Source organism: Aedes albopictus, chromosome 2 (assembly GCF_035046485.1).
Source record: "Aedes albopictus strain Foshan chromosome 2, AalbF5, whole genome shotgun sequence".
NCBI classification, from domain to species: Eukaryota; Metazoa; Arthropoda; class Insecta; order Diptera; family Culicidae; genus Aedes; species Aedes albopictus.
The window spans coordinates 276332350-276354659 of NC_085137.1; the positions used below are offsets into that span (position 1 = coordinate 276332350).

The following is a 22310-nucleotide window of genomic DNA, read 5'->3' on the forward strand; positions in this document are numbered from 1 at the left end:
TCCAAAACAACATGACTCAAAAGAATAGCTCATGTTTAAAGAGGGAAAAATTAACGATATGAATATTATCAGTTCCTTTTTGTGTTCGTTGGTATGCACCATTAGCCTCTTCACTAAGCTCAGTTTCGAAACTAAGGCCCATGCTGTGGATTACGCGTTTGATTCACGTTCGGACCAAGAACTTTTTGGCATTGAGGAACCCTTTGGCATCTTCGTGCCTGCTACACTATGTGCCAAAGCGGAGAAGCAGGCTTGATCTCAGTTCGGGTGTTACTCCAAGAAAAGGACGAAGTGCTATAACTTATATATGCATTTTCGTATTTTCAGCCTTTTGTAATTTCAGCCTTATGTTACAGTTTCTTATTTTCAGCCTTTCGTATTCAGCCTTTTGTGCATTCAGCCTTTTGAAATTCAGCCTTATGTTGCCATCCCGAAAAATCATATCTTCTTCGTTTTAATCCCAAAGGTAAATTTTTTTCTATTGCTGAAAACCTTGGGGCCTCAGCTTTCATAATAATTTTTCATACATAGTCGTAGCGAGGAAAAATGGTAGAAAGGAGCTCTTCAAAGAGGGGTATCTCCTTAAAAACAGCGTTACGCTAATTCAAATGCTTATGTCTTTGCTGTTAATCCATATAATTACAATTTTCTTCCATCATTGTAAACCGCCAACACTCACCTTGCTAGAAAAAAATATCGAACATAGTCGTAGCAAGGATAAGGGCAAATGGGAGGCACCCCATTTATGTGTTCGCCAAACAGATAAAAATTAATATCAGCCCCGTGTTGCAAGCAAATCATGATTTTCTTTCACGGTTAGAATCTGCAGGTGAGGTACTCCCAAGAAAAAATGCAAATCATGGGCGGGGCCAGGAAAACCAGTAATAAGGAGCAATTATTCCAAAATCGTCCAAAGATTTCAAAAAATCATAACTTGACCACACATTTTGAAAACCATTTAAAGTCACCTTTTTGTCCCCCCCCCCTCTTCACTATTTCCTTGCTACGACTATGCCTTATTCTTCCAAGGTGGGTTGTGGTGGCTTACAGGGGTCAAGAAGAAACAATAAAATTGGATTTGATGACTGAAAAATTAGTATGGAATATTGATTATGTGTACTGATTTGAGAACTCAATTTCTCTGCCTTTTGCGAGCCCATATAATTGGCTACGCCTATGTGGTATTTTCCTCGATAATGCAAGATTATTAGCTTCTAATTGGCGCAAGAAAATTGATTATTTGTTACTTTGTGGTCAAGTTATGATTTTTTGAAATCTTTGGACGATTTTGGAATAATTGCTCCTTATTACTGGTTTTCCTTGCCCCGCCCATGATTTGCATTTTTTCTTGGGAGTACCTCACCTGCAGATTCTAACCGTGAAAGAAAATCATGATTTGCTTGCAAAACGGGGCTGATATTAATTTTTATCTGTTTGGCGAACACATAAATGGGGTGCCTCCTATTTGCCCTTATCCTTGCTACGACTATGTTCGATATTTTTTTCTAGCAAGGTGAGTGTTGGCGGTTTACAATGATGGAAGAAAATTGTAATTATATGGATTTACAGCAAAGACATAAGCATTTGAATTAGTGTAACGCTGTTTTTAAGGAGATACCCCTCTTTGAAGAGCTCCTTTCTATCATTTTTCCTCGCTACGACTATGTATGAAAAATTATTATGAAAGCTGAGGCCCCAAGGTTTTCAGCAATAGAAAAAAAATTACCTTTATGATTAAAACGAAGAAGATATGATTTTTCGGGATGGCAACATAAGGCTGAATTTCAAAAGGCTGAATGCACAAAAGGCTGAATACGAAAGGCTGAAAATAAGAAACTGTAACATAAGGCTGAAATTACAAAAGGCTGAAAATACGAAAATGCATATATAAGTTATAGCACTTCGTCCTTTTCTTGGAGTAACACCCGAACTGAGATCAAGCCTGCTTCTCCGCTTTGGCACATAGTGTAGCAGGCACGAAGATGCCAAAGGGTTCCTCAATGCCAAAAAGTTCTTGGTCCGAACGTGAATCAAACGCGTAATCCACAGCATGGGCCTTAGTTTCGAAACTGAGCTTAGTGAAGAGGCTAATGGTGCATACCAACGAACACAAAAAGGAACTGATAATATTCATATCGTTAATTTTTCCCTCTTTAAACATGAGCTATTCTTTTGAGTCATGTTGTTTTGGACATTGTTGTCAGTACAGCTACTAACAATATCATCAGAGATTTTCCCTTCTTTGAAATATATGCTATACTTTTGAAAAATACTGTTTTAGTAATGTTGTGTTATTTCAGACTTTCGTAATTCAGCCTTTTGTACGTAACCCGATTTTTCTAAAAATTAGTGTAACGGTGTTTTGTAGGCACCGTCTTCTGAGGCTACTTTTTAGCACCGCCGCCACCTTAAAGAGTTAAATATCTCAGCCGTCTGTCATCCGATTTGGGTTCTCTTGGCACCAAATGAAAGCTACAATATCCTAGTAGCCCAGAAATTTTATTTCGATTGGGCATTTGGTTACAGAGATATCTTTCAAAGAGTACTGCGGATTTATACAACTAAACTTTTTGAGATTTTTGGCTAAGTGTACATAAAATATCTCAGCCGTCTGTCAACCGATTTCGGTTCTCTTTAGCACCAAATGAAAGCCACAACATCCTAGTAGAATCCTATACAATTTTATCAGGGTTGGACATTTGCTTATCGAGATATCTTTCAAAGAGTTCTTGAGAGAAATACAGGTTAACTTTTTGAGAGATTGTTGGCCAAGTGTATTATAATAAATATCTCAGCCGTCTGGCAACCGATTTAAGTGCTCTTAGCACCAAATTAAATGAAAGTGTCCTTGTAAAAGGCCCTGAAATTTTAATTCGATTAGACATTTGGTTACTGAAATATCTTTCGAAGAGTATTTCAACCATAAGAAGGGTATAAATATCACTCGAAAAAACGAATTTCGATCCGAATTTCGGCCCTCCGGGCGAGTCTTGTATGCCAGTCAACTCAGCTCGACGAACTGAGCAAACGTCTTTTTTATTCTAGGAGTCCAAACATCTTCAAAAGATGATGTGTGGGATTCGAATGTGCGCCTACCCACTAAAAACACTCCCCTAGTTCGCCCCCTCCCATTCCCCTCCGGTACCACCATGCAGCCAATCCGGAGACGACGGGTTCGATTCTCGTTCCGGTCGGGAAAATTTTCTCGACTCCCTGGGCATAGTGTATCATTGTACGATGCTGGGTCTTTAGGCCGAATGGTCATTAGGCCGAATGGTCATCAGGACGAATTGAAAGTTAGCCGTTGTTTTTACCCTTTCCAACAATGTTTGCCAAAAACTAGTTTAGCAATGAAACTAGAAAGAATAGCCTATGTTTTAAAGAAGGAAAAATTTATGAATTGAATATCAGCAGTTTCAGCGCCAAAAACTATTTTAGCAATGATACTAGAAAGAACAGCCTATATTTCAAAGAAGGAAAATTCATTGGTAAAATATCAGTAGATTCAGCATCTCACGATACACACATGCAAAATGGTCATTTGCAGAGGAAGCTCTCAGTTAATAACTGTGGAAGTGTTCGTAGAACAGAAGCTGGAAAGCAGGCTTTGTCTCAGTGGGGACGTAATGGCAAGAAGAAGACCCAATGGGGAAATTTTCCTGAGATTCCTCAAGTTCCAGGTAAGGTTCTTCTTCTTCTTCTTTGTGGCTCTACGTCCCAACTGGGACTTGGCCTGCCTCGCTTCAACTTAGTGTTCTTACTGTTTTAGTAATGTTGTGTTATTTCAGACTTTCGTAATTCAGCCTTTTGTACGTAACCCGATTTTTCTAAAAATTAGTGTAACGGTGTTTTGTAGGCACCGTCTTCTGAGGCTACTTTTTAGCACCGCCGCCACCTGAGAGTTAAATATCTCAGCCGTCTGTCATCCGATTTGGGTTCTCTTGGCACCAAATGAAAGCTACAATATCCTAGTAGCCCAGAAATTTTATTTCGATTGGGCATTTGGTTACAGAGATATCTTTCAAAGAGTACTGCGGATTTATACAACTAAACTTTTTGAGATTTTTGGCTAAGTGTATCATAAAATATCTCAGCCGTCTGTCAACCGATTTCGGTTCTCTTTAGCACCAAATGAAAGCCACAACATCCTAGTAGAATCCTATACAATTTTATCAGGGTTGGACATTTGCTTATCGAGATATCTTTCAAAGAGTTCTTGAGAGAAATACAGGTTAACTTTTTGAGAGATTGTTGGCCAAGTGTATTATAATAAATATCTCAGCCGTCTGGCAACCGATTTAAGTGCTCTTAGCACCAAATTAAATGAAAGTGTCCTTGTAAAAGGCCCTGAAATTTTAATTCGATTAGACATTTGGTTACTGAAATATCTTTCGAAGAAAGAAGGGTATAAATATCGCTCGAAAAAACGAATTTCGATCCGAATTTCGGCCCTCCGGGCGAGTCTTGTATGCCAGTCAACTCAGCTCGACGAACTGAGCAAACGTCTTTTTTATTCTAGGAGTCCAAACATCTTCAAAAGATGATGTGTGGGATTCGAATGTGCGCCTACCCACTAAAAACACTCCCCTAGTTCGCCCCCTCCCATTCCCCTCCGGTACCACCATGCAGCCAATCCGGAGACGACGGGTTCGATTCTCGTTCCGGTCGGGAAAATTTTCTCGACTCCCTGGGCATAGTGTATCATTGTACGATGCTGGGTCTTTAGGCCGAATGGTCATTAGGCCGAATGGTCATCAGGACGAATTGAAAGTTAGCCGTTGTTTTTACCCTTTCCAACAATGTTTGCCAAAAACTAGTTTAGCAATGAAACTAGAAAGAATAGCCTATGTTTTAAAGAAGGAAAAAATTATGAATTGAATATCAGCAGTTTCAGCGCCAAAAACTATTTTAGCAATGATACTAGAAAGAACAGCCTATATTTCAAAGAAGGAAAATTCATTGGTAAAATATCAGTAGATTCAGCATCTCACGATACACACATGCAAAATGGTCATTTGCAGAGGAAGCTCTCAGTTAATAACTGTGGAAGTGTTCGTAGAACAGAAGCTGGAAAGCAGGCTTTGTCTCAGTGGGGACGTAATGGCAAGAAGAAGACCCAATGGGGAAATTTTCCTGAGATTCCTCAAGTTCCAGGTAAGGTTCTTCTTCTTCTTCTTTGTGGCTCTACGTCCCAACTGGGACTTGGCCTGCCTCGCTTCAACTTAGTGTTCTTTGAGCACTTCCACAGTTATTAATTGAAGGGCTTTATTTGCCTGCCATTGCATGAATTTGTATATTGTGAGGCAAGTACATGTACTCATGTAATTTTCTCGACTCCCTGGGCATAGAGTATCATTGCATGATACTCTATGCCCAGGGAGTCGAGAAAATTTTCTCGACCGGAACGGGAATCGAACCCGCCGTCTCCGGATCGGCGATCCATAGCCTTAACCACTAGGCTAACTGGAGACCAGGTAAGGTAAGATTATCTAAAAATGCTTCAATAAATTCCTGCAGAACTTATTGTTGGAATACTTTGAAAAAAAAACGATAGAAATTCTGTAAGGATTCATAACCCTTGAGAAATTCTTCTAGGATTCACTGGAGGGATTACTTAAGAAATTTGTCAGAGAATCTCTAAAAAATCAAAATGAAATTCCTTAAAAAAATCCCGATAAAATTTCTTGTATACACCGTGTCCAATAAGTTCTCATGCAAAATCAAATTGAATTAATTTCACATCTGTAATTAGGATTTACAAGGTAAATTTTTGTGGGCTTCGTGGCCGAGCGGTTAGCGGCGGCAGTCGTTTAGGTGTCTCGTAAGCCTCGGAGTGTGGGTTCGATTCTCGCTCCAGTCGGGGAAAACTTTTCGTCGAACGGAAAATTCTCCACTGGGCCACTGGGTGCTATATGTGTTGTCCGTTGTCGTATGTTTGTAATGTTCAGTCTGTAGAGGCCGCAAGGTCGAAGACGGTGTAATTGTCTTTAAAATTTGTTTATTGAAAGGCCAACCAACACTGATCAAATATGTTTTGGAATTAATTGTCCTTTATCCTTCTCTATTGATCGCTTATGTGTCGTAAGTCCATTTCAGCTGGCACGCACGCCATTTCATTGGTATTTCGTCTCATTTTAAAGAGTTTGGTTTTACGTTGAAACAAATTTGGTTCCTGTCTTCACAATTGCTAGTAGCAACTATGACCAGAAGAGAAAAAAATATAAGATCCTTTATAGGTGAAACATGGCGTCAATTTATTTTGTACAAAATAATACGTTAATTAAACATAAATGGCCATTTATTTGTTTTAATGATATTTGTTGTGTTAAAAAAGCATGGATGCATTTTGTATTGTTCTTTCACACACTTCTCACTTCTAAAACATGCTTGTATTCCTATTGTGGTAAATTTAGTCCAAAATTTTCGTTTTATGATGATTATGTTTAATATAACGGTCATTTTCAAGTTCAGTTGAGCTAACTTGCAATTTTTTCCCATATCATCACAAAAATTGAATTGTTTTTGCCTTAGTATATCCATTTGGTACAAAACATGAGATACAAACTCAAAATTTAACCTTATGAACTCTTTTTAGCAACCGTAGAATGAAAAACTTTATGAACATTTTTCTTGCGTGCCAGAGTACAAGGGTTTCAGAAAACGGATGTGTACTTCTAGGCTTATAAAACAAATAGAAAATAATTTTATTCCCATCCGTATGCTTCATTTAATCAGCATTATGTGGCCCTTCAATACATGTTTCCATTTTCAAAATATGAATCACAGACGTGAAATAAAATTATATAATCTAAATTTGTATTTTGTATGAGAACTGATTAGACACGGTGTAAATTCCCCAATGAATAGCTGAAAGTATTGATAGCAGAATTCCTAGAAGAATCGTTCAAGGAATTATGCAACGAATTTCCCAAAGAGGATTTCTTAACGAATTCCAGGTGAAATTCTGCAGGAATTTGCTAATGGAACCCTCAGATGAATTTGTGAAGAAATCTCTGGAAGAATTCTCAAACGATTCTTTTGAGAAGTTCTTTAATTAATCTCTGCAGTAGCTTCTCCAAAGAATCCTTATGTACATGCCTGATGGAGTTCCAGTTTTTTTTTTACTTATTCGTTTATTTGGGAGGCTTGGGCGCCATACGGGAACACTGAATCAAAATTCAATCATCGCGTAACAATAATGACAATGTCGCAAGCGGCATTTGTTGCGACAATCCACCCAATGCGACATAAGTTTATCCCAACTTGAACAGAATAGGACAAAGATCGTGCATCACGAGTTTATAGATTTTTAAGCCTGCATTGTGATTTTTCGGGTTGTAACTACGAGTCGATAAACACTGCAACGCTGTTGAAGATCTACCATTCAACAGTTTCAATTTTGGATTAGTAATAATCGATTATTCACAAGTTGAAAAGTACGCAACAAATTCAGGAATTTGATAAGGATTTTATGATTGGACACCTGGTTCCGGAGTTATTCCGGAATCAAAATGGGTCATTGGAATTGTCCATATTGGGAATAATGAATTTCGATATGAGAAAAGTTTTCAGACGTAAGTGAACTAGAATGATAGAAAAATATGTCTGAAAATTCATCCCGGTCACTAAGTGCCTTGGAACCAGTTTTACGGATGTTCCGAGGAACTGGTTCCGGGGTCAATTTTTGAATATTATTCGGTACCTCATACGACAGCTCAAATTTATTGATTTTTATGATACATCATTCTGAGCCATTTTTGTGATATTCGAAATGCTTTTGGCCATTTTGGAATCAACATGCGGATTTTACGGGAATCGGTTCCGCGGTCCATATTTCGAAGATGAATAAACACATATCAAGCTTAATGATTTTGAAACTTATAGCATATGAATATATTTGGCTATTTTGGAATTCGTTTACTGATTTTCCGGAATCAAGTTTTCAGGGCCAAGTTTTGAAAATGATTCAATGTTGCGACACTTCATACATCGGCTTTCGAAATACACAATACTGTTGTATGGGATTTCCATTTTGGCAAAGAATGCTAGGATTCTTGCTGGATTATTTCGAACAATCTTCCTGCAATCAATCAATCAATCATATTTATTTTCATAATTAAAGTTATATAATACAATAAATTTCTAATTCTAGTATAATGAGCTGGGTAAACCTTTCATCATTACAGTAAATCTTTTTTCGCATTTTGCGTTACAATGATTTAGGAAAAATAAAGTGGATTAAAATAGAGGAAAACAATCATTTAGATGAAAAAAAAACCTCACCATTGAACAGATCGAGAACTTAAAAACTAGACCTTAATACTAATTACACAAAGCACGTAACATATCAAATGAAGAACTTGCACATCTCTGATAATAATTCGTTTTCATTCGATTTACATACTGATCTAATGTTTCAATGTGACTCATTTCATGTAATTCTTCAGTACAAAACCATGGGGGTAAGTTGTGGATCATTTTTAAACATTTGTTTTGGAAAATCTGAAGCTTTTTTCTATGAGATAGAGCACATTCTGACCAGACTATTGAAGCGTATGTTAGAGTTGATCTAAATACTGTTTTATAAAGCAGAATTTTGTTTCTAGTGTTCAATTTTGATCTTCTATTAACCCTAAAAGGGATACCTGGGGTCCATTTGGACCCCAGGCGCCTTTCAGAGCTCGTCTTTGATGGAACACACTCAGCGAGGTGACGAAACTGAGGCCATGAAGGTATCCCTTTTAGGGTTAATAAAAGGATACAACATTCTGACTAGTTTCTCACATTTCTCAAGTATGTATTGAGTATGTTTTTGAAAAGTAAGTTTTTTATCTAGAATCAAACCCAGATATTTTGCTTCATCCTTCCATGGTATATCAACACCATTGAAGTTTAGATTTCTGTTTGGGAGTTTCCTAGGGCTTCTGAATCTCGTAAAAAAAACTGCTTCAGTTTTGTTTTCGTTAACTTTAATTTTCCATTTTTTGCAATAATTTGAATATTGAACTAGGCTAGCGTTGAGATTTATAGTCACTTCTACTGGGTCCTTCGATGACGATGATATGGCAACGTCGTCTGCAAATTGGTATGGTACACATCCTGCAAAATCTGGGATGTCGTGTGTATAGATATTATACAGCAAGGGCGACAGAACGCTCCCCTGGGGTACACCAGCAGGTATGAAATGTAATTGAGAAGATTCAGAACCTACCGTCACAACGAAGTTTCTATCACATAAAAAGGAGTGAATCAATTTTATGAGATACATAGGAAACTGTAGGTTGATCATTTTGAAAATCAGCCCTTTGTGCCAAACCGTGTCGAAAGCTTTTTCGTTATCTAACAAAACTAGTCCGGTAGAATTCTTGATGGTTCTATGATTTTTAATGTTGTTTGTTAAACGATGTAACTGATGAGCGGTTGAGTGTTCGCTTCTAAAGCCAAATTGAGTGTTAGGAATTATATTATTTTCTGCAATGTGATGATTGAGTCGTTTGAGTAAAACTTTTTCAAATATCTTACTTAAACTACTCAATAGGCTAATAGGACGATAATTTTTTGAACTGGTGTGATCTTTGTTTGGCTTCGGAATCGCTATAACCTTAGCATGTCTCCATGCCAAGGGGAAGTAATTCAGTTTTATGCACGCATTGAAAATGAATGTTAAAAGCACTAGAGCTTTACGCGATAATCTTTTGAGACATCGATTGTTAATCTGATCGAAGCCAGGTGATTTGTTGTTTTTTAAGGTTTTCAGGAAACTTGATACTTCTTTAGGCTTCACTAAATAGTGGGGGTCGAAATTAGGGTCTCTGTGAGTCACGAAAAAGCTTTCGAATGACGTATTCACTTCATGATCTACGGGACTTGCATCATAGAAGGTAGTGTAATGAGCTTCAGCAAACTGTTTTCCTATCTCTTCGCACTTTTCTTTGTCGGTAATCAGTAGTTTGCCATCTTTTGATAATGGCGGAATGGATTTGTGCTTATTTTTTAAAATTTTGCAGAATTTCCAAAGCTTTTTGTTATTGTTTTGATCATTGTTCATGCTCAGCAGATTGGCTGATCATGATTTGTTTCTAAACTCATCAATGCGCTTTTTGACTAAATTGCATGTGAAGTTATATACGGATCTTAAGTATTGGTCCCTACGATTACGTTGCCATTGTCTTCGTCGACTATTTCTTAATCGTATCAAAAGAAGAATGTCATCAGGTAGAATCAACTTGAATCTATCTGGAACAGTTCGGGGGATAAACCGGTCGTGTACTTGATGAATGATGGTTGTAAAATAATCTATATAGTTATCAATTTGATATGTTTCGAAAACAGAGCTCAAATCAAGTTGTTGCAGATCGATGTTTTCATCTAAAAAAGTTTTGAAACCTCTCCAATCGGCACGAGAGTAGTCCGGAATGGATCTGGGGTGAGAATAGCTAATCGTTGTGGAATCAATTTCAAATCGCACAGGAATATGGTCAGATGTAAGATCTTGGATAGTTTGTAAGTTCGATATTGAGTGCAAGCCATTTGACAATACTAAGTCAAGAGTTGAAGGTCTACGGTTCGGATCAGTTGGTATATGAGTCGATGATGGTGGGTGATGGATTACAAAACTTCCAGATTGCAGCTCGTTGAACAACATATTTCCTGCAGTGTTAGCTCGAATGCAGTTCCACAACCGGTGTCGAGCATTCAGATCTCCACAAATGAAAAAACTGTTGCGTATTTTCGTAAGTTTTTGAATATCTTGTAAAAATGAATTATTATCTCTGTTTCCTCCAGGATTGTAAGCAGAGATTAAGGAAATCGGACCCGTAGATGTGACTATTTCAACGCCTATTGCTTCTATGATTTGAAGGTCAAACGAAGGCAGCAATGAGTGCGCTACGTTAGAGTGCACAACCACGGCGACCCCACCTTTACGACGTTCAGATCTGTCTAAACGATAAATATTGAAATCAGGATGAGCAAATTTGATATCGGGTTTGAGGAAAGTTTCACTAATCAAAGAAACATCAACAGAGTTCTTGATAAGAAACCTAAAGTAGTCATGGGTTTTACTTTGAATGCCATTGGCATTCCAGTATGAAATTGTTAAGCTACTCGTCAAATTATCCATTACAAGGAAAACAGTAATGAGCTGTGATTTCAAAGATGACTTTTAGCTGTTGTTGTTTGGTCGTGCAAGTGCTCAACCTCGAGAAAACGTCAGTCACAATATCCACGATTTCTTCGGGTGAAAAAAGATCGTGATTTGAGGGAGTGTCATGGTGATACCTGTGTGTTTGATGTTGTTTGAACTGGAGGCGATTTGCTGGCGCTTCACGATGCGACAACACGTTGGAATAAAGCGGCGTACGGTGGTTATGTGATCTTTGCGGTAATTCTCCAAGAGTTCCGGATTGGGGGAAATCTTCCTGACGGAATTGGAATTCCTCTCGACGAGATCTTTGAAGTCTGGACTTACGTAACTGATGATCCCTGGCATTGATGAACTCCTGACGCTTTACGCATTGGTGAAAGTTGGCGGTGTGTTGCTGTCCACAGTTTACACACGACAGTTTTTCTTTCGGAAGCTGGATCGATTTATCTTCTCGGCTGATTGTCAGAGGGCAATCAACGGTTTTGTGCACGTTACCACATTTCACACACCGTGGCTGACGAAAGCATTGTGTAGATCCGTGTCCAAACATTTGACAATTTCGACACTGAACAGGCCCCTTCGTTTTCGTGGAATAGAAATCCCACTCGACAATGCAACGGTAAACTGACTTGATTCTCCTTAAAGCGTTTAGCTGCACGCTTCCTTTGTTGAAGTAGAGGAGGTACAAAGCGTGGTCCTCGTGCCGCTTTTTCTTAAGCGTCATTTTGCGGATGTCCTTCGGAACAACTTCGACTTCTTTGAGTGCTTCTGCGACAACCTCGATATTCAAATCGGGAAGCCCTGCTAGGACAACCTTAGTCGTCCTATCTTCGTCTCGCACATAGGTGAAGAAGTTGGCTTTCTGCTGTTTTAGGTACGAAACTAGTTTCGTGTGGTCTTGTGTTGTGTACATGAATACATTGACACCTGTTGATGTTCTTTTAACATTGAACATCGAAACCCCTGCTTTCAGTGCCATCCCCTGAACTGTTGGAATGTTGGTCTCGGTGATCGTGACAAAAGGAATTTTCTCCTTACCGTTTTTGTTGGCTTTCTTCTGGATGCCGGCGGGCGTGTCAGCATCACAATCGGCAAGAGTGCTGAACTTGTTGGAGGTAGCTACGTTGTAACCTCGGTTGAGGTTAGAACACGTGGCATTTTGTTGGTCTGTCGAGGCCATGATGGGAATCTCGTGCAGTGCCGGGGAGTTCTGGTATTCCATCAGAGGACGGCGGACTTTTTGGTTTGGGCCATTTGGCACCTCACCGTCTACCGTAACGGTCGAACTATCGCGTTTATGACCAGCGAGTGCCGGTGCTGGATCGATGGTGTGAGGTGAACCGACGATGGAAGGTCGCGAGAACAATAGATGTCCGAAATAATAGATCGAGACAAAGCGTTATCGAAAAACGTCCGATCGCACCGAGAGCACGACTTGAACTGACAATCTTCCTGCAATTCCTCCAAAAAAATCTCCAGCGATTCCTTCAGGGACTCCTCCATGTGTTTCTCCAGAACACCTCTATCGATTCCTCCAGTAGGGCATTCCTCTTGGCATATATTCAACGAACTTCTTTTAGCATTTCTCCAGCCATTTCTGATGAGATTTCAGAGACTTTTTATCTCCCGAAATACTTCTTCTAGAGATTTCAGAATCCTAGAATGATTGCGTTAAATCATCCCAGCAAGAGATTTTTCGGAGAAATCCCAGGAGAAATTCTTAGGAAAACCCCCAGAATAATGCCGCGAGGTATTATAGTAAGAATTCCTGGAGGAGTCATGGGAAGAATTGCTGAAAGAGCCACATCAGGAATTGCTTGAGGAAGGCCAAGAGGAGTTCCTGGAGGAATACCATGAGAAATTTATGGGAAAACCTTTGGATAAAATCTCTTGGATAAAAAATTCTAGAGGAATCATCGGATAAACTTCTGGAAGAATCTTTGGAAAAATCTCTGTAGGAAATCTTAGAAGGATTCTGGAATGTATCATTGTAGAAATTTCAACATAATTAGTAATTACTGGAGGAAACCATTCTGAAATTTCTAAAGAAACCCCATCAGGAATGTCTGGAAAATCAAAAGGAAAATTTCTTGAAAAAATGCCTGCAGAAATACCTCGAGAAGTTCCTGAAGGAACTGGTAGATGTATTCTGAAGGAATCCACAGGAGATTTTCTGAAAAAATCTCAGGACGATTTCCCGGGAAAATTCCAGCAAGAATGCCACGATAAATGCCTAAAGCAATCACTAAAATCATTCCTAGAGGTACGGTAGTTGGAATATCTAGAGGAATTTTTGGATAAAATCTCTGGACGATTTCCTGGATGTGTCTTTGAAGAAATCCCAGGCAAAACAACCGAAGCAATTTTTAGGAGAATTCCAGGAAGATTGCCCGGAAAGATCACAGCAAGAAAGCCAGGAGGAAGCTCTAGGAACCACAGTTAGAATTACTGGAGAAGTCTTAGCAAGAATAGGGAAGAACCACAGGAATAGTACTTGAGGAATTTCTGAAGGAAGGATACGGGGAGCTCCTGGAGGAATCCCATGATTAATAATTGGAGGAATACCTGGATAAAATCTCAATACCTGTAGGTATTACAGTAATAATTTCTGGAGGAGTTCTAGGAGGAATTGCTGGTAGAACCACAGTTGCAATTGCTTGACGGATCACAGCTGAAATAGGGTATTGGTTCCCTTCTTAAGCATGTGGCTCCCATTTTCATCCTACGAAAAACAAAGGATTCCAGCGCTGTTTGTTTTGTTTCTTATTTTTGTATTTTTTGTTAGAAGTGAGCACCCATGAAAACAAAAAGAACGGACTCAATCGGTGCCGTAATCGCTTGTTTTCGAATAGGATGAATATGGGAGCGTGAGATTAATGATGGAACACATACCCTATCTAGTCTAGTCTAGTCTACACATACACAGCCATTCATTGAAAGAATCCTGGAAAATGATGGGATCGACTACTCCCATAATTTTTCTTATTATTAATGCTTGCCGTGCATCGGAGATACATTAGATAGAATTAGATAAAGCGGCCAGGCCTACTGTGCAGCGTCATTAAGCATTACTGTGAGAATCAGTTCCGAACTAGATTCCACATTAAAACCGTGAAACGGGGACATCTCGTACCAACCGTTCCGTTACAAGTAGGATTATATACAACTACGTTGGGAGTGGCTTTGCTAAGAATGTTAATGTCTCTCCATGTCCTCTGGAATCCTGGGATGGGACAAAGGTATTTTGCCATATGCCCTGGCTCTCAAGCCTAGGCTTAAGCACCTTTACTCGCTCTCTGAAACGATATCAAAAGTTAAACCCCCTTACTAAAGACACTGTATGCTAAAGACACGAAATCTGATGATTGTTGCTATTGATGATGATTGTCGCGTGATGACGATGATGCTGTCGAGCAATGTTTTTAAAGCGCGTTTGACAGGTCTCCTGCTCGATTGGAATGACATTGACAGCAAATTTGGAATTCCAATTGGAACATTTCGTGTCTTTGCATATAGTGTCTTTACCCCTTACATACATTTACCCGTTATAATTCAAAGAACAAGTATAAATACAGGGGATAGACAAAATGATAGGGACAGGCAAAATTTTCACTTTTCAAAAAATGTTCAATTAGCTGTAACTTTTCGAAAAGTGCATCAAATATTCTCAAATTTTTACTGTAAGTTCTTCAACTAGTTGTGTAACAGTGGACAAAAGTTGGAAAAGATCTGACAATTCTTCACGAAGCTATAAAGATTTTTGGAAAAGGTAAAATTATCCGATAGTCAACTTTGAGCTGTTATATCTCCGAATTCAATGAACCGAATGCAATGAAATTTTGACCATTTATGACTTATATAATGAGCTATGAAAAACCATTGACTTAACTTAATATTCTCAACACGAAAGAAAATTATAACGATTAGATTATTTTTCTAATAAAACACCAAATTATCCAAAACATCAACATCGTTTCAAAATTCAAGATGCAAATTATAGTTCATTTAGTTTCCCTATAAATGACTTATATATAAATGCGTTTTGAAGGAAAGTAACAACATAGCCGCCAATAAGTTGAAAAGTAATGGGATGCATATTAAAAATAGACCAATTTACTAAAAAATCGTGAAAAAAATAAAACCGCTATAGCTTTTTCTCTTGTTTAAAATTTCAAGTTAAGTCAAATGTTTTCCAGAGTTCATTATATAAGTCATGTATTGTCAAAATTTCATTGCAGTCGGTTCATTGAATCCGGAGATATAACAGCTCAAAATTGGCAATCGAATAAATTTATCTTTTTCAAAAATCTTTATAACTTCGTGAAGAATTGTCCGATCTTTTCCAAATTTTGTTTACTGATACACAACAAGTTCAAGAACTTACAGTAAAAAATTGAGAATATTTGCTGCACTTTTCGAAAAGTTACAGCTAGTTGAACATTTTTTGGAAAGTGATAATTTTGCCTGTCCCGATAATTTTGTCTATCCCCTGTAGAAAAAAAAAATCAAAAAGATCTCACCAAATTTACTGTCATTTTGATTGAAGTTGGGGCCTTGACATCCATCGTTTTCTCCTCGGTAAAGCCGAATCCAGCATGCGTGTTTAAAGCTTATTCTGGTAGAAGCTTTGCTGTTGAGTTCACAATTTCACATTTTTTCAAATTTTAATTAAAGTTTTGCCATTTTTCGTGATTTTCATTAACTTTGTAATTTAGAAGCACTTCTTATCCACACAAGTACAAAGACACAGAATCTTGAAATTCACTAGGCTTCACAGGTCACACATTCTCCTCAGCAACGGAACATCCGACAAAATAACTATCTGGATGGTCCTTTCTGCCTGGATTCCGGAAAACTAAATAACACGTACTGCGGAACTGTGTGTTATCCAAGCCGCAAGATAACAGAAACACATTTCACTTCTTTTTGGTTTATTTTCAAAGCACCGATCCACCATCTACAATCACTTCTGGAAGTAATAATTTTGTTCTTTTGCGTAGCACTATGAGGTTATTCTCACTTTTTTCCACCAGCCGAATCGATAAACGCGGAAACGAGCAAAATTTGACGGACGATCCAAAAATGCAACCGTTCGCAAACACAGCCTACCGCGATCTCCGGATCACAGCTGAAATATCTGGATAAAATCTCTGAAGATGTTCCTGGAGAAATCACTGGATGAACTTCTGGAATAATCTATGGAATATTGCCTTGAATGATCCCACCAAAAGTTCTTGATGAAATTTCTGGAGAAATTCCTAGAACTTCGGGAGATTTCATAGAAGGTGCTTCTAGAGAAATCCTAGTAGGAATTGCTGGAAAAGTTCTAAAGATTTTTTTTGTATTTTAAACTTTTTTTTATTCTTTATGTCTTCCGTGCTCCTTATTACTAGTTTCCAAACTAATTTTTGTGTTATTCAAATGTTGTTGTTTTTTTACCAAAGGTAATTTGCTATACAGTAGGAATACATGGGCCTATCTTGATGCATAGGAAATTCATTGCCTGTATTTCCTAAGAAACCGTTTTTCTTGAATCGCAGTACGCAGTTGTTCAGAAATGATTCAAATGATATTCTCTGTTGGTAGTTTCTACCAGTATCTATCAAGAAATATCTTGAGCGATTCCTGTTTAACACGAAATTGGGCTCAAGGATTTGTGGAAGAAATGAAAAGGTTTGAGAAACAACTAAAACTAGCTCCCCACCACATTTTTAGAAGATCAATTTCAATTTAGTAATTGAACAATAAATAGTGAATGTTAGTAGACTGATTTTAAAATTAAATGTTCCTTATGAACCCATGTTACTGGCTACGACTATGTGTGGTATTTTTTGCAGAAAGATTCCTAACATATTATTTGTGAAGGAAAATGAGAATTGGTTGAGCTATTGCCTTCTAAAATTTGTGTATATTTTCTAGAGGCTGCCCCTTATTACTATTTCCCTAGCTTCGCCTATGTATTGTATTATTTTTCTTATAAAGTTCATCGTCTCAAGATGCTTATCGTGGAAGAAAGACATTATTTCCCTGCAAAGCGGCAACTTTTGAAAAATTGGCGCAAGAAAATTGGTTTTGGAAGAATTGCCCCTTTTTACTGTTTTTCCTAGCTCCGCTCATGATTTGCATTATTTCTTGGAAGTACCTCACCTGAAGATTCTAACCGTGAAAGAAAATCATGATTTGCTTGCAAAACGGGGCTGATATAAATTTTTGGCAGACAATTAAACGCTCCATAATAAATACAAAATTTCCCATAAATAATTCAAAAAGTCCCAGTGAAGAAACAGGGGTGTAAGCAGTAATAAATAACAAAAGTTCCATAAACAAATACAAAAACGCATAAATAAATCAAAAGTTTCCATAAATAATTGATTTTTGAGCAATTAAAAACGTCAAAAATGCAATGAATAAATCAACTGTCGCAATAAAAAAAGCCAATTTTCCCACCAAATAACTTCGAATTTTCCATAAATAAATCCGATTATTCCATAATAAATTAGAAAATTCACAATAAAAAAATATCGAAAAAGCAATAAAAAATTCAATAAATGCAATAAAAAATGACGAAATTACCCATGAAAAACAAATGCAGGAAAGTATGAGACAGTGAAATGCTGAATCGCACTTATATGACTGAAACGACTGAAAAGCTTGCGTAACTATGATTGCAATTTACCGAGCAATTGCTTGCTGTCCGAACTCGCTATCGCTCGTCGGACCTAAAAAAGGGATAACATCTATGTTTGCATTATACCGGGCAAATTCTTGAATCTGTGGTTTGCCTAGAACCGAATCGATGCAGTTGCGGTGCGTCGGATATCGGAAACTTCGGCGGCCTTCTGCCGCCTCAGTTCCTCAATCCTCTATGCGGCTTCGCCGCATGGTCTATGTAATTTTTGGCTCAAAATGCATTTACGTTTATTGCTCGTTTTTTGATATTTATTGATAATTTATTTTTTTGTTATTGCACTTTTTGAATTATTTATTGCTTTTTTGATATTTTTTTATTGTGATTTTGTTAATTTATTATGGAAAAATCGAATTTATTTATGGAAAATTCGAAGTTTTTTGGTGGGAAAATTGGCTTATTTTATTGCAACAGTTGAATTATTCATTGCATTTTTGACGTTTTTAATTGCTCAAAAATCAATTATTTATGGAAACTTTTGATTTATTTATGCATTTTTCTATTTGTTTATGGAACTTTTGTTATTTATTACTGCTTACACCCCTGTTTCTTCACTGGGACTTGTGGAATTATTTATGACAAATGATCACTTTCTTATGAGTCGTTTCTATTTTAGCCATAAATTTTTACATGTTTGGCGAACACATAAATGGGGTACCCCCCCCCCCCCCCCCCCCCCCTTTGCCCATATCCTTACAACGACTATATTCGATATTTTTCGAGCAAGGTGAGTGCTGGCGGTTTACAATGATGGAAGAAAGTTGTAAATATATGGATTAACAGCAAAGATACAATCATTTGAATTAGTGTAACGCTGTTTTTAAGAAGGTGCCCCCTTTTTGAAGAGCCCCTTTTTATCGATTTTGCTCGCTACGACTATGTATGAAAAATTATTATGAAAGCTAAGGCCCCTAGGTTTTCGGCAATATAAAAAAAAAAAATACATTTGGTCTTGTACCGACTTTTCGAACCCTCTAAGCAGAATACCCTCTTCGAATGAGTGTAATCAGTTTCGTACCTTTTAATTCCGCCCTATGTTGCTTATCCTTTGACTGATACGCGTATTTCGACTACCACTTGTAATCTTCCTCAGTGTCAGTTATCCACTGGACTGATTGGACTGACACTGAGAAAGATTACAAGTGGTAGTCGAAATACGCGTATCAGTCAAAGGATAAGCAACATAGGGCGGAATTAAAAGATACGAAACTGATTACACTCATTCGAATACATTTGGGTTCAAAACGATGAAGATATGATACTTTGAAAATTAGTGTAACGCTAATTTTAAGCATCCTCGCCTGAGAGTTAATATGACACACTTTGGTAAAAATCTCAAAAAGTTTAGTTGTGTAACTCCTAAGTACTCTTCGAAAGATATCTCAATAACTAAATTCTGGGGGTCGATTTGAATAGGTCGTAAGTACTTTTGTCGATTAAAAATTCGATCAGTTGGATTCGCTTATTACAGCGAAAACTATTGAAATTGAACAAAGTTGATACATGCAGCAGAATCCTTACAAAACAGGCTTTCCGTCGCATCATTAAAAGTCTCCAAAATATCTCCCATATTGCTACAATAACTAAAGTAAACTGATCGAATTTTATATCGACAAAAGCACATACGACCTATTCAAATCGAGCTCCAGAAATATCCAATTGAAATAAAATTTCAGAGCGTTCTACTGGGATGTTGTAGCTTTCATTCGGTTGACTAATCAGGATTCGCAAAACGATTGTGAATCTTAATAGTATTATCGACCTCGTTAAGCTTTCGGGCGTTTTGGCCTTAAAAACAAATGAATTGAAAAATAAATTCGGTTGACAGACGGCTGAGATATTTATCAACATGATATATGTCAAAAATCTCTCAAAACGATAACCTTTATTACTTCAAAGTACTCTTTGAAAGGTATCTGCGTGGCTTTTTTTTTGTAATAGTCGGTTTTTCGAGCGGTATTTATACCCTTCTTATGGGTGTAAGAAGGGATAAAACAATATGGAACTCAATAGCAATAGGCCGCGTGAACTTTTGGGAAATACCTCAATTTATTTTTTTTAGGTGCGCCGAAAACTACAACCACCATCGTCAACACTACAAGATGCGAAAAGCCATTTCACTAGTGAGCCAAGGTTGAATGACTCCGAAACGCCACCGCCGCAAAAACGACGGGGATCGCAAAGGCGATCTACACAAAACACTGGTAAATATACTTTTTTTCTGCTTCAAATGTAGATTACGATAACGACTAAGCTATACATTGATATTATTCTCAAATCATAACTTAACTTATTTCTTACTTGTTGGGTTCCGCTAGATCTATGCCGAAGAAACCTTCTTTATTGGACCTGGTTATCAAATTATCAAACAACTATTTTCAGTCCTCTTGTGAACGTCTTGTGCAATCGTGTCGCGGTCTCTCCCTACTCATTATTTATCTTCGCCAGTCGTACTTTTAGCATCCGTCTCCACTGGAGCTTGGCCGGCCTCTCTTCAACGTAGTGTTCTTTGAGCACTTCCACAGTTATCAATTGAAGGGCTTCCTTTGCCTGCCATTGCATTGTACATTGTGAGGCAAGGACAATGATACACTAAGCCCAGGGAATCGAGAAAATTCCCCCGACTGGAACGGGAATCGAACTCGCCGTCTCCGGATTGGCGATCCTTTGACTGACCAACGAGTCTAACCGAAGACCATTCGTATTTCACGTCTTCTGCTTCTTCACGTTCACTGCTGCTCAGGCTTGCCTTGTCGTTTGCAGTTCCTTCTCCTAGCATGCACTTCTTTTGATGCATCAGTCCAACCTTTGTTACTTCAGGTTTCAGGCGGGTGTATAGTTCTGCCACCGTTCCAACTGTTCTAGCAATAATATCCATGTCATCCGCAAAACATAAAAAAATGCTGAATTTCGAAAAAAAAAGTGCCCCGGCTGTTGAGCCGGGCCGGCCGACTCGTTGCTTTTTCTTAGGTCCATAAGGCCGAAAAGGCTTTTACGAGCCTTTTGGCTCCTCGTTGCAATTTGTTTATTTCTATGTTCGACCTTTTTTTGTATCTACATCTATATACAGGGTGTTTGGTTCCGGGTTTTGGATATTTTCAGGGCTGATAGGTCTTGATGAGAGATGAAAAAGTTCCCATGGAACATAGGGTCGGAAATCACTGCTAAGTGAATTAATCACATTTTAAGTTTTTAATTTTTGGTTATCTTTGAAGTGCTATATCTACTAAACTATCAATCGTACAAACTTTTTCAGCGCACAAATTGAAAGCTAATTACTTCTACTTTCTTAGTCTCTTGGACGTAAACTTTGTAAAAATAGTTTAAAAGGCCTTAAATTGAAAAATAATGCAAATTTGGTCGAAAAAATCGACTCTTTTATGGACATTTTTGATGATTTGAATATGTAAATAAAGCTTTTGTTAAAAAAGTTCTTCTACAAAACATGCACGAACTTGTTCCCTATAAATGTTTCTTTGACACCAAAACTCTATCTTTTGTAGTTAAGCCAAAAAATGTTTTTGAAAATAACGTTCCAAATTGCATTAACTTCATGCCAAAACAATGGTCATCACCCTATCCGTCGTGCGTTCGTGTGCTGTTGCTCCACGGCATGAGGACGACTACTGCTGCTGGCTTGGCTGCTGGTGATGTCATCGCATACAGAAAACGAGCTCGCTCTATGTCGCGTCACATCTCCGCCTGTGGAATCATTCGAGGCGGAGTTTGGATTTGCGCATAATAAGTGCGACGTGCAGTTAACTTGTTTTTCGACGGAGCGAAAGGAAAGCGCCGACGAAAGTGTATTTGACACATTCTACGGGCCCCGTATCATCAATACCAATTTGAAAATGTTGAGTTATGGCATATTTGACATTTTTATCACATTCTACATTACTTTTGTCATCCAAAAATGTATTCGAAATGATATTAGTGTGACAATAAATGTAAATTGAATGACGATTAAGATTAACATTAAAATCGTGATTTTAAGTCTTTTAGGCACACTTTTCATGCAAACTGTCGTATTTTAAACACCAATATACTGATTTTTCAAAAGTCTTCCATCATTTGTAGATAAATGTATGAAGATTTTTTAGCATAAAAAAAATTTAATTGGAAGACTTTACAACTCTGAAATATGGATGATCATAGCATGGGTTTTTATTGCGTTGTAACGTCACGAAAAATCAACATTTTCAAATTTTATTTAAATACGGAAAACGTTACAAATATGAAATTTTGTATGCTCTTTGTACTCAGAAAGATCTTTCCAATGAGACTAAAAAAAAGAAAATCGGTTCACGGAAGCCTGAGTTTCACCTGGTTGAAGTTTGCGTTGTAACGTCACGAAAAAAAGTTCTGTGGAAAAGACCAAATCTTTATGGCTTGGACGGCTTCTGAATTGGACAAACGTAGTTCTATATTCAAAACAGTTTCGTTCTCGTTGTGTATGAGCTCTTTTTCAAGATATCG

At 37.8% G+C, this 22310-nt stretch overlaps 2 protein-coding genes across 4 annotated transcripts in view; both read left to right on the forward strand.

Annotated features, from left to right (window-relative positions):
* Positions 1-22310, forward strand: part of LOC134288988 (uncharacterized) — a 277839-nt gene that overhangs the window by 186050 nt on the left and 69479 nt on the right. The window lies entirely within an intron of this gene.
* LOC134288996 (uncharacterized) overlaps positions 1-22310 on the forward strand; it is a 251220-nt gene that overhangs the window by 104305 nt on the left and 124605 nt on the right. For all 3 annotated transcript variants that reach the window (XM_062854981.1, XM_062854982.1, XM_062854980.1), the window contains exon 3: positions 19897-20038. In XM_062854981.1, coding sequence (XP_062710965.1) covers positions 19897-20038 — 142 coding nt within the window. The remainder of the gene's footprint in view (positions 1-19896; positions 20039-22310) is intronic.